Below are 13,104 nucleotides of genomic sequence, written 5' to 3' on the forward strand. Positions count from 1 at the left end.
AAAAATTCAAAGAAACCCTGAAATTGCCATGACATGCATAACCATGATAAGTGTAGACAGATAACCACAAATGTACCATTGTAATTTATATTTCTACTTTTCTAATTCTAAATAAACGTTTTTTGTTTTCTTTATCTAAATAAAAGATTAAGCAAATTATCAATAAAATCTGTAAATTCACATTTTGCCTTAGTACATGTTGAATTAATTTTGTGCAATCTGAATTTAAACTCACTTAGGGAACGTTTCAAAATTGTTAAACTGTTAAGCAATAAAGCGTGAATGCTTTCGAGTTTTGACTCTGTGTCTCGTGGTTTTCTTTCTTTTTCCACAGTGGTCACTTCCCAAAAATAAGCTTTCTGCTTTTTAAAAGAAGAAGCTTGTTGCGTTTCGCGCATGCGTAGTTTGCAGGTATGTGAGCGGAACACAGGAAGCGAACGTTTTTCGGACTGCTCCGCAGATGGTGCCGTCTGTTTTGCTTTAATGTGACTGACTCCACCTGCTTGACCAGTCGACTAATTTAAACCCTAGACGAATATATCAGAAACGCGACACTTTGCTTTTTAACTGATATCTGAGAAGCCTCGGCTGATAAATCCGGAGCTTGAGTGCGAGGTTAGGGCGTGTTTGACTCTTAACTGTTAGACAGACTGCCCCCTCCTCCTCCTTCTCCTCCCCACTGGATGCTAACTCGGTAGCCTTTGCATGTCGTTGCAGTCGTAGTCAAAAGTTGTGTTTTCGTGTGCGTTTATTGTATTTATTCTGAGGTCCGTTGAGGAGCAGACAAAGATGGGGTGTACGCTGAGCACGGACGACAAGGCGGCGCAGGAGCGGAGCAAGATGATCGACAGGAATCTGCGAGACGACGGCGAAAAGGCTGCCCGGGAGGTCAAGCTGCTCCTGCTTGGTGAGAGAAAGATGGACGGACCGAGGGAGGGACGGGGACTGGGTCTGTGTGTTTCTGTGGGACTCTGGTTGCCCAGGCGTAAAAACAACCCGATAAAGGTTTTAAATAAGTTTTTGTAGCTGCTAAAATTCAAGTTTTACCCAGCCCATGAAGCAACAGAGGCAAAGGTGGGGAAATGTCGGGGCTTTATTTGAATGTTACGGTGGTGTTAGCTAAAAAAAAGTTTGAGCTAGTGGAGTTCCTATCTTTTATCCCTTGTTGAATTAACTCTAATTGTAACTGTGCTGTTAACTAACACTAGATAAGAGCACACTGATTAGTTGCTTCCACAGAAGCAAACCGCTAATACCCAGCGGTAAGTCGGTAAGCTAATTTAACTAAGCAATTAGCTGCTTAGCTAGTGTAACGCCTCGGTGCTAGCTTGGATTTGTTAGCCGTCAGAAAGCATCAATAACTTTCTGTAATCAAGTGTCTGTGTTGCTGTCTTTCGTGACTCCGACTAATAGCACATCTTTTAATATGGCTTAAAGTGCAATAGCTAGCTAGCTCCCTTCCTGTTTCTTCGTGACGTAAATCAAAAAGAAAGTAGACGTGCCCCTAGATCGGTTATCTCTACAATCCAGCAAATATTTGAAACGAACACTTGTGAGCAGTGTTAAAGTTGTTATCTGTTGGAACAGCATTAAAGTATGTGCGAGCTCCACTATTCAACAGGTCTCGAATAATACGCCCCCCCCCCCCGCGAGACATGTTTGCTCTTCTGAAGCGTTGTACACACAATTTAAACCCTCTGTATCTATACCTGTTTGTGTATCTCTGTATGACTTGCTCTTATGTCATCCAAAACTGCGTTATCCAAATGCTGTGTCGGGGGGGGGGGGAGCATTAGTGCTGCCATTTGAATATGTTGGCCTACCATGCAAATATGTTCAAAAAATTGCATACTTAAACTACTAATGCTGCTTAAAAAATGTTATGGCCCAGCTTTCAAATTATGGGATGTAAACCATAGATAAGCTTCCAGTTAACATAACCGCATGTCACATTTCTCCAGGATTATTTCACAGTTTTAAGGAAAGCTGCCACACCTCTCCATTCTTCCCATTACATGACCACTCTCGCCTATCTCAGCATGGATAGATGGGGTAGAGGTTGCATAGCAACCTATGCAGCCGGGCTGACAGTAATGCACGCACGACAGAAATGGTTAGTGCGTGTTAATGGGATGCCTGCCACAGCCATGCAGTCTGCAAGCTGTTTTTGAAAATGCAGTCTTATTCTGCGTCTCGCAGCTAATCTCTGCTCAAGCAGGGCTGTGGCACCAGCTATTCTCCAGCATGGCTTCACAACCCCATACGTCCCGTTGTCAAGCCTGTGCGTCATTTGAGATGAAACCTTATTTGAATTTTCATGGTGCTTTTACCTGACACGATTCCCACAACCACCTGCATGAGATGCAAGTTTGGTTTGTGGATTCATCATCTAATGGTCTGGCTAATCTGTTTAACCACAAAGATGTTTTACATCCACATTTGTGACGTTGAATATCTGGTGTAATGTTCACGTCTCTGAGAGAGACTGATATGTTCTCACTGCAGTTTGCTGCTCTGTAATGCTTCCCCGCTGGGGATGTATGCAATAATACAGTAATCAGCAAATGACAGGCTCTTGCAATCACTGCTTTGAGTGGGAGGACTGTCTTAATTGTAGAGTTTTTGCAAGCAGCTTAAATGCAAATATGAGACAGATTTTTATTTTTGTGTAGCATTATTTTTGCAAACAAATGACAGAAAAAGCAGCATAGGTGCAAAAACTGCAGAGATATCTGCATTTTATAAGTGTGTATTTTGTTTTCCCTGTCATCTCGTCTCTGTGGCAAAACATTAACCATTTTACTCCACCAGTTTTTGTCATAATTGGTTTCTATTATCCCTTCAATTTCAGCAGCTCAGTCAGGCGCAAGCGTGTTTGCAAATTAAATTTAAGTGATGTTTTCAGTACTGGTAGCTCTATTGTGTGTTGCTGTTTTCATATGGGATGATGAAGTGGCAAATCGCTCCAGCCACTGGGGAACTAAAAGTCCCGGGAGGGGTAAGCTAATTAAAATGTTGTGTGCTCATCTTAAAACATGCCTTAATCTCAGATGGAGTTGTTGAGCTTTATGTGAAATGAAACAGCATTGTATTTTTCTTATATTTTGATATGTGTCACCTAAAAGGCAGTAGTGGTATCACACTGCCTTATATACTGTAGTGTTGTAGTCATGCATAAATCATTGGAGATGCAGTTCAGAGTCCTGCCAAACTGGTATGGGATGAATTTCTTACACAAGGAAGTTTAAGCTGTCTATAATCTCATTGACGAGACGATCCAGTTAATTAATCCAATTGCGCTTTGTGACTCAACTAAATCTGACCTCAGACACCGCTGTGGGTGTTCATACACCACAGGCAGAACTCACTTAAAACTTGAAAAAAGTGCATTTAACAGAAGCTAGTCTGGCACCATTAACTTATCTTAGTGTTTTAAATGTAGGGCTGCACAGATACTCGAAATGAATCATGCAGTTTGGTGTTTAAAGGTAAACTATGCGTGTTTATTTCACACTGGTTGGCATTTAATGTAATTTTGTAGGTTTGCACCGTACCCGCTTCTGTTTTGAAATAATTAACACAATTGCTGTAATTTTCTCTAACTTCTGTTCTGTGTTTCAGGTGCTGGGGAGTCTGGGAAGAGTACCATTGTTAAACAGATGAAGTAAGCATGAATGAAACAGTAATACAGTTTAGAATACATCAAGCACTAAGATACTTGATGTATTTTTTTTATTAAAAAGGGTGATCACAGTATACCAGTGCCAATCTCAGTGAATTCCCTTATGATGCATTAAGAGTATGGATTATCTAACGCAACTGTGATAATTAGAAATTATCACATGACACTCAGTTTTTGTTTGTGATGGAAATATTTGTTCTTTTTAATGTTAAACATACAGTATAAAATACACCATGTGGTGAATAGGCAATATGTGGAGCACAACCATTTCCTTCCCGCACAGGCAACAAAAAATGTTCTATTTTAATGGGCGTGTCATCCTCATTCTACAACAGGGGTGGGCAATCTCAGTCCACGAGGGCCGGTGTCCCTGCAGGTTTTAGATGTCCTCGAACCAACACAGCTGATTTAAATGGCTGAATTTGCTTCTCAACATGTCCTGAAGTTCTCCAGAGACCTGGTAACGAACTAATCATGTGATTCGGTAGTGTTGACCCAAGATGAGATCTAAAACCTGCAGGGACACCGGCCCTCGTGGACTGAGATTGCCCACCCCTGTTCTACAACATGAGAGACACACACAGTCAAATCTGAAGAAGAAGAAATAATCTACTCTCTAAATTATTCCCCATTCTTTCAGGGCAAAGATGTTTTAACTCTAGATTTAAATATCTGAGATTTTTTTTTTTATTTTTTAAATAAGTGCAGTTTAAATGATACGCCTTTGTTTTTCTACACTGTAAGGAAATGCAGGTGTAGCAAATCTAAGAAGCCTTTTTTGACCATAAACTTAAACATAAAACCTTAAAAAAAAAATACATAAAAAGCAGCAAGTCATTAACCAGATTGTCCCATAGTTAATTATTTTTAATTCCCCCAAAAACATTCAGTAAAAAGTAATTGAGTAGAGGCTTACTCAAAAAACAATTGAAAGTTATTCTGTTACTATTTTACTTAATATCTGTCATATATGCTGCCAGAAGCTCAGGCTTCAGACTGCTCCAGACACGCAGTTTAAGATATTTATTCTGCTCTTGGCTCTGTAGGATGTCAGAATGGGTATTCCTAATATTTTCATCTCAAGCACACAACGCTGGCTGTGAATACATAAGCCCCACATACCTGTCGTTTAGACCTTCAGTTTGTGAGGAGCAGCCAGTCAGAGATAAATGTCCTCATAGGGGGAGGAGCTACAATGCTTAAGATGATCTGAGAACCTGCATCATATCTCATCGAAAAATAAATAAGGATTATTTTCAACTGGAAATGATGCGGTACTACTCTAAAAAATAGTCTAAGAATAAACACTAAAGAAAATAGAGGCATAAGAGCTTGAATTTGATGTTAATAAGTACGGTTAATCATTCAAATTATACAAGTGATCAGTAAAAGTATAACTCTCTATATATTTTTAAGTCTCAGTTTGACAGAGCTTTGGTACCAACTTTCAGCCCATTGTTTAACTGAGAAGGCTGCTCCACTAGGTTGGTTCATTGTGTCATTTCTATTAAAACAAAAAAGCAGCCACCAGGTTCACTTAGCTGGTGAACATGGTGGAGTATTAGGCAACTAATGAGCCAGACATTTCCCTCGGGAGCTGGGAGAGACCTAAAACAGAGCTAGAGCAAACGTGACTCCAGATGAGCAGCAGCATTTACTTGTATCTCCTGGATTTCTAAAGCAGTTGATTGCTTGTTTGGCCTTGTTGCAGATTTTAATAGCAATCTCTAACATGAAATGGACCATTATTTATACATTTTATAATCTATTTTGATATGTTAACTATCAACCAGTTTACCAGCATTTAAAGAACAGATTGAATCCCATTGTTTGTACTTATTGTATGAAATTAGAATTAACTGTGGCACGCCTGCTAATGTTCTCTCTTTGTGTTTCAGGATCATCCACGAAGCAGGCTACTCAGAGGAGGAGTGTAAGCAGTACAAGGCTGTGGTCTACAGCAACACCATCCAGTCCATTATTGCCATCATCAGAGCCATGGGACGCCTCAAGATTGACTTTGCTGATCAAGCCAGAGCAGTAAGTGACAGAAAACACAGCATCCAGACAACCTCACAGGTTGTCTGTGGTAACAGCGGCTTAGTCATTTGCCTTATGGGCAGGGTTCTTTGCATTGCAACCTTCTAGGGGGAAAAAAAGGATTAAAAAACTGGTCTGTGCTTAATATCACATTTAAAACATTTAAAAATAAGAATATATCCCAACTATCTATGGAGATTAAGAAATATTTAACGATTATGACCAGGACAGTGGGGTGGGAGAGGGGAGTTTAGGAAATTTAAGTAGAAGATGTGCAAAGTCCATGTAATAAATCCAGTGTACAAAATTATTATAGCCTGATTTATAATAAACAGGCAACATTTCTGTTTTTCTCTCTCACTGGAGACTTCGTGGCCATTGTTTTATTTCTGTTTTCACAAGTCTAGTTTATTAATATCCTGTTTGGCAGATTTTTTTTTTTTAAACAGACTCCTGTTTCTTTTTGCAAATCTGTTTCTCCTTTTTTTTTTTTTCTTTTCTTTTTCCCCTCTTGGCATAACAAAAGAGCTAGTCATTGTGTCTGCGTGACTGGCCTGGCTCTCTCATCGTGACCAAGTTTAATCCTGAAGCCTTTCTTTTCTGATTTTATGCTCTCAAATATCAAGGTTTTTGCCTCTGGCGTTTAGACACTGAGCCCCTTTTGAAATCTAATTTTATGTAAAATATAACAGGTGAAAGGACTGGGAAAAACACAGTTAATTAATTATTAATTTATCACTTTAGTTTGCACGGCCCATTCGGCTAAGGAGTAACGACAATAGATGAATTGTGATCTTTCTAAATATAGAAAAGAATTAGCAAAACAAATCTAGTAAATCTTTGTTTCTATTTGATAATGAGTTAACCTTCTTTAGGCTGTTTTCAGTTAAGTGTCTCTGTCTTTAGGATGACGCGCGGCAGCTGTTCGTCCTGGCGGGCTCAGCAGAAGAGGGCTTCATGACCAGTGAACTGGCTGGGGTCATCCAGCGGCTGTGGAAAGATGGAGGAGTTCAAGCCTGCTTCAGCCGCTCCCGAGAGTACCAGCTCAACGACTCTGCAGCATAGTGAGTAGGATGCACGGACACGCATACTTCAAACAGCAGGGGACTGTCCTTGGAAGAATAACTCCCACTCTTACGTCAGTGCTTTAGCTTGTTGCCAATCTTTCTTTCTCTTGTTGATTTTTCTCTTTCCAAAGTTACCTAAATGACCTGGACAGGATATCCAACAGTGCTTACGTTCCAACCCAGCAGGATGTGCTGAGGACCAGAGTCAAAACTACCGGTATTGTGGAAACACACTTCACTTTCAAGGATTTGCACTTCAAGTGAGTATAGCCACCATCATTGTTTTAGTTTTGTTTAAACACAGCAGTGTCTCGTGGTGCTCCATGTAAAGTCTACACTGACTCACATATGCCTGCCTTTATTTTTCATTTATGACTGTTAACCTTTAGAAGCCAAAATGGCTCATGGCTTTAAAAAAAGATAGAAAACTTGATGCACTATTACTAAACAATTTAGACCAAACACTGTGACAGGAGTGCCTCCAAGAACCAAAATGTGACATGTAGTAGGTAATGGTTTATGGCTTTCTTATAGCCATCAATTCTTTCCTCATTTTCATAGCTCATAAAATCATTTGGTGTCAAAGGTCTCTCATTTGCATTGTTATAGTTTCAGAAAAAGCTGAAATGTGTTCCTTGTCATGTTTTAAAATAAACGCATGGAGACCCAGCCACCAGCTAACATTTATACATAAATCTATATTTAAAAGTAAGAGAGAGAGCGCATATTGCAAGGATCAGAATCAGCAAATTCAGGAGTTTGCACTTTGATAGACGATGTCCTGCTGTTCCTATGTGAGGCAACCACTAGTAGTTGATGCCTTGTTCATGAAAAATGAAAAGCTACGAGTGGTCGGCCAGCATGTAGTCTCGTCACCTAATATCACACTGAATGCAAGAACACAGTAGCTTCATACTCTTGAAAACTAACTGAAAAAGCGGCTTTTAAAAGCTCTGACAGCTGTCCACAGTATTTTACACATTCTGAAAGATTTGCGTGTGTTTGTGTGAAAATGTCATCACCCAGATCATGTGAGTGTGTGAGAGTTGCATTTATTTAACAATATCTTTCTGTGATCTCAGAATGTTTGATGTTGGTGGACAGAGATCAGAGAGGAAGAAGTGGATTCATTGTTTTGAGGGCGTCACTGCCATCATCTTCTGCGTGGCTTTGAGTGACTACGACTTAGTGCTGGCTGAGGACGAGGAAATGGTAAGAGCTGTCTGACCCCGGCACACTCTGCCCACTAGTACGTTTCTGATCGGTAATCACTGTGCACTTCTCCTCCCGCTCAGAATCGAATGCACGAGAGCATGAAGCTGTTTGACTCCATCTGCAACAACAAGTGGTTTACAGAGACCTCCATCATCCTCTTCCTCAACAAAAAGGACTTGTTTGAGGAGAAGATCAAAAAGAGCCCCCTTACAATCTGCTTCCCTGAGTACGCAGGTGAGTCATATAAACAAACACTGACATGCAGAGCTGGTGCTTTATACATGCAAATAATGTCCTTTGTGTGTTGGCGGGGTATATAAATCATTAAGCCCAACTATGTATGCAGGATTTGGGCTTTTAATCGTGGATTTGTAATGATGTGTAGAAAAAATTTAACCTTCTTATTTAAACTGTTGTTTTTGTGTAACATGACTAAGTCATATTTGGATTCCTTTATACTGTCAGAATCCTGTGATTATTGCTTTTAGAGCCTAACTTGTTTTGTAGCTACACAAAGGTGTGGCAGGCCCTGTAGATGACACAGATGTTTTATCCCACTGCTCTGCTCTGGAGCTGTGTGGGCTGCTTTCTGTTTAAACAATGCATTTTTGTCAGGTTCACAGATACAGATTAAATAGCCATGATTTTGATATGAATCTACACTCGAACACCATATCTGTAACATCATGCTGTCATCATCTATTTATATCTATGTGATGTAAGGATCCAGAGATTCAGTAGAAGATAAGTTTTAACCTTTTCTTCCCTAGGAGGCTCGCCGGGTCACGTTGTATTTATTGTGAAAGGACATTTTTATGGTTTCCAAATGTGGTACACTCACTCATGGGACCATTTCTGTGCCTAAAATAGATGTGGGGTTTGTCGTGTTTTATTTCTGCTTGTAAAGGTTGAATTTTTAGAACCAGTTCAGTAATATTGGTGTCACACTTCTCATTACTTTGTGGTGGCCGTTTACTTCCTTATTTTACACACTGATAACTCACGTTAACTTAAAAAAAAAATAAAAAATAAAAAATAAAAAAAATAAAAAAAAAAAAAATCACACTCAGCTGTGATACTAAGCGAAAGTTTTTCAATTCATAAAGCCAGATGTTGTTCATTTTGACCTCAGTATTGACTTTTAAGTAAGAAATTTTAAGTAACAACCATAAGCTTAAAGTACAACTTCCTTTTTTTTAAAGGGGGCTGTGTAAAATATGAATGAAAACAGAATGCAGCGATTTTCAAATCTCGTGAACTTCTAAAACTGCGAACAGTTATTATTTGAGGAAATATACTGACTTATTTTAAATTTGAAGGCACATCTCAAAAAAGCTGGGACAAGGCCATGTTTACTACTGTGTGGCATCACCTCTTCTTCTAACAGTGTGTAAATGTCTGGGTACTGAGGAGACCAGATGCCTGTACTGTGAAGCGGGACTTTGGCTTATCCAGTTAAATTGAGTGTTAACGCTGAGTTTCCTGTATTTAAATCAGTTTCCTTATTGCATGTAGTGTATGACATTTCAAGCACCACCTGCTCTTCATCAGACCACTGTACTGGGTGCATTGCCATGGTAACTGATGCTGTGGACCATATTAGAGATGGACATGTATGAAATCACCACCTACTGACCAGTAGGTCCTCCGAATAATTGTTGTCATTTCTGGAAGATTCCTTAGATGCCTTTGTACTGAGATCATGAGGGACTAAAGTCTTTATAAATTCTGCAAATAATTTATTTAATGTTAATAATATTATTGTTCCATAAGCATGAATATTTGTAGGCTGCCTTTTGTATTTTAAATCAAATTTTTCACCTATTGTAGCTTTAAGCCCACGTTTGGATTCTGTTTTTAATATTTGCATGTTACACTCAGAATGTTAAACACCACAGAGGCTGCAGCTGAAAGAATAAAAACTAAGACAAACACCCAGTTAAACATTAATCTGATTGAGCACTCGATTATAATCCATCAGGTTCTCCTGTGTTTTATTGATAGAGCTGTGTGTTAAGTCACACAGTTTGCCTTCCTCCTTTTCTTCAAATATGCAAGACTTTTATTAAAATATAACAGATTTCCCATTTTACCGACCAAAACAGCTAAAGCCCTCACACATACAGTGCTGTTAATACTAAACTAGTGTCCAGCGTCTTTCCTCTCACACACGTAATCGCTGATTTGCCTGCAGCAACTGTGCCACTTTCACTTTCAGTTAAACACATCATACTTTCAGTATTGTGTCTTACCTGTTGGTATTTTACTTGCTGTATAGTTTTATCTGCCTTTGTGAAGTCAGCCACACTGTTGCCAGCCCACTTATCTGTAATTGTGACTTGTGAGACACTGCCAGTGCCAGGGAACTCCCGGGATCCCCCGGATTAACTGCTTAAGCAGGACTTGCGGTCCAACAGAGGTAGCACATATGGTGTCCTCTCCAGTCTAAGGATGACCTGTCTGCCTGCAGGGAGCTCTGCTGTCAGATGGAGGCATTGTACAGCTTATCTGTGGGCCACTCTTGCTTGTAAAGTTGTCAGGACTTTTAGAAGACCTCTCTCTAAGACTGCCTTTTTTTTTTTTTTTTTTTTTTTTAAATACCCAATCATCAAAGTGATTGACTTGTTAGCAAAATTGTAATTCAGATGTTTGGTTTTGTTTTGTTTGGTTTTTTTTGTGGTTTTATTTGTTTTTGTTTGTTTTCCCCTGCCTTTTGTTACCCTGTCCTAACTTATTCAAGACATGTTGCTGCAATCAAACTCGGAGTGATCCTAGTTTTATCTCATCTGTTTCTATGTTTTGAACAAAATTAAATGTGGGCTTGTGAGATCTGCACTTCCTTTTGGAATTAGCGTTATGGTAAAACATGCTTTTTCCCTTCTGTTATTCTCCGTAACCTGTCAGGTGAAACCCTTGCTTGAATAAATGTCAAATTATAAACAAAGTCAGCCAAGAAGTAAATATTCTGCAGCCAGGTTGGAGAAAAACAAGGGCAACAATAAATTCGAATTGACACTGGAGCAGCATTTTTGGAAAGCATAATTAAATTGCAGCTTGACACCAGGCTGGAACTGCTATTTCACGGCCTTCACGGCCGGGCAGTGCATCCTGTTTATTTGAGACTGAGCTCAGGACAGGTGCCTGTTGAACATTGAACCACACAACACTGACACTCAACCTGTACGTCACTGCAGAGTGAAACGACTGGAGGTCAGCAAAGGAACAACTTTCACAGGGCGTTAAGTTTTATAGTTTTCAGTAGAACTCTAAAAGTGTGCACAGTCATATTCAGTTGATGAGAAACTGAAAAATAAGTGCATCTATGCATTTTTTATTTTATTTTATTTTTTTTTAACATATATGATGGCAGTGGAAAGACGGAACAGGTTTTAGATCTCATTTCTCCCTCTATTTCCATTTCCTCTTTATCCCCACCCACTTCATAGGCGCCAACACCTACGAGGAGGCCGCAGCATACGTCCAGTGCCAGTTTGAGGACCTAAACAAGAGAAAGGACACCAAGGAGATCTACACCCATTTCACCTGCGCCACCGACACCAAGAACGTGCAGTTTGTGTTCGATGCCGTCACTGACGTTATCATCAAGAACAACCTGAAGGACTGTGGTCTTTTCTAAAAGGTGACGTGTCATGTTTTGTCTGTGAACAGGCCGCCATATTTTCTGCCACATTTTCTCCTCTAACCAGGTTTTGGTTTGTTTGTTTGTTTGTTTTTTTCCCTCTGTTCAGGCAGCTTGGTGTCCGGTTTAATGAGTGACTTTATTCAAGAGGAGTGGAAGAAGCTTGGACTGATGTCACTTTTAACCCCTTATTAACTTATGTTCATCTCTAAAAGTTTAAAAATGGTATGTAGAGAAAACATTTTGTGTAAAATATTTGTACAACTGTCTATGGCCAGGGATTTTTTTCCTCTATTTTTAAAATGTGCTTCTTTTACCTTATTTTTATGTAAAAAGGGGGGCCTTTGCTTTTTCTTTTTTTGTCTGTGCATCACATTTTCTTTTTTGTAGTTGCTCGTGCCTTGCATGCCTTAGTTGCAGTGTTTCTTCTTCATTGTTCACTTGTTTATTTAGATGCCACCATTTAACTCTTCTCGAGTCCCTTCAATTCATACTGTTTGTTTTTTAATAATTCTGGCCACTTCACTGTTATATATACATATTTTTGCCTCCTTGTATAAAACAAGCAAGACCAATTCACTCTGATGCTGACATACTGTGAGAGCTGTGTGGAAACTGATGTGTGGTTTGCATGGGTGATACAAGCGAGGGCAAATGCACATGTGAGCGATGGAGTGTGTGTGTGTGTGTGTGTGTGTGTGTGTGTGTGTGTGTGCACAATATAAAACAAAGGGACTTTATTCCTCTACTTGTCATCCTCTTTCAAAGTTTTATTTTTCTAAGAGACCAAAAAGGAGCTCCTCATGAATCAAAAAGTGCACCTTGTCGATGCGCTGCTACAAACATTCCCGATTGAACCACGAAGGAAAGGGAAGCTTTGAAAAGAGGATGCCAATGGTGGCCTTGTAGCAGACAGTAGGACCATATGTAGATCTGTGTTCAGTGCATAGACACAGTTGATTTGGTTACAAGTGCACTGTTACTCATTTTGATCTGTGAAGGTTTAAAGTTACATGCCCCCCCCCTCCTTCTCCTCAGCTCTGTTTCCATGAGATGGGGACTTTAGTGGACTAATCTCCATGATTTTGCTAATAAAAGGGTTGCTATGTTGAAACCATGGCAACTTATGCAAAAAAACATGTTTGCCTCCTGTTTTTGTGTGTGTGTGTGTGTGTGTGTGTTGTTATTTTATGAAAGGTAAGAAGCATTTTTGAATGCTTTTGAGAAATGTAGACCTTAAAAACCCATAACAGATGGTTTATCTCAAACTGTTTTGATCATTGTTTAAGGTTTTAAACCCAAGGGGGGGAAATAAACAAAACACACTCTGGCTGTTTTTTTTTTTTTTTTTGTTTTGTTTGTTTTTTCTCATTTACATTGTAAATTACATGTGTAAGAGTTTTAAATCGTTAACCCGATATTATTTTAGTTTTCCAGAATGAAGGGGAGGGGGGAGCACA

General features: G+C 39.4%; 1 protein-coding gene across 1 annotated transcript; it reads left to right on the forward strand.

The window, feature by feature from the left end:
• The first annotated feature begins 399 nt into the window (after nucleotides 1-399).
• On the forward strand, nucleotides 400-12,783 carry LOC120729660 (guanine nucleotide-binding protein G(i) subunit alpha-1). Its single transcript, XM_040025421.1, has 9 exons — nucleotides 400-907; nucleotides 3,622-3,664; nucleotides 5,581-5,722; nucleotides 6,629-6,786; nucleotides 6,921-7,049; nucleotides 7,872-8,001; nucleotides 8,085-8,238; nucleotides 11,451-11,644; nucleotides 11,754-12,783. Exons 1-8 carry the CDS (start codon nucleotides 790-792, stop codon nucleotides 11,639-11,641), a joined length of 1,065 nt encoding a protein of 354 aa, XP_039881355.1. The 5' UTR covers nucleotides 400-789; the 3' UTR covers nucleotides 11,642-11,644; nucleotides 11,754-12,783.
• The last annotated feature ends 321 nt before the right edge of the window (nucleotides 12,784-13,104 follow it).

This window comes from Simochromis diagramma, unplaced genomic scaffold (genome assembly GCF_900408965.1).
Source record: "Simochromis diagramma unplaced genomic scaffold, fSimDia1.1 OVJJ01000293.1, whole genome shotgun sequence".
NCBI lineage: Eukaryota > Metazoa > Chordata > Actinopteri > Cichliformes > Cichlidae > Simochromis > Simochromis diagramma.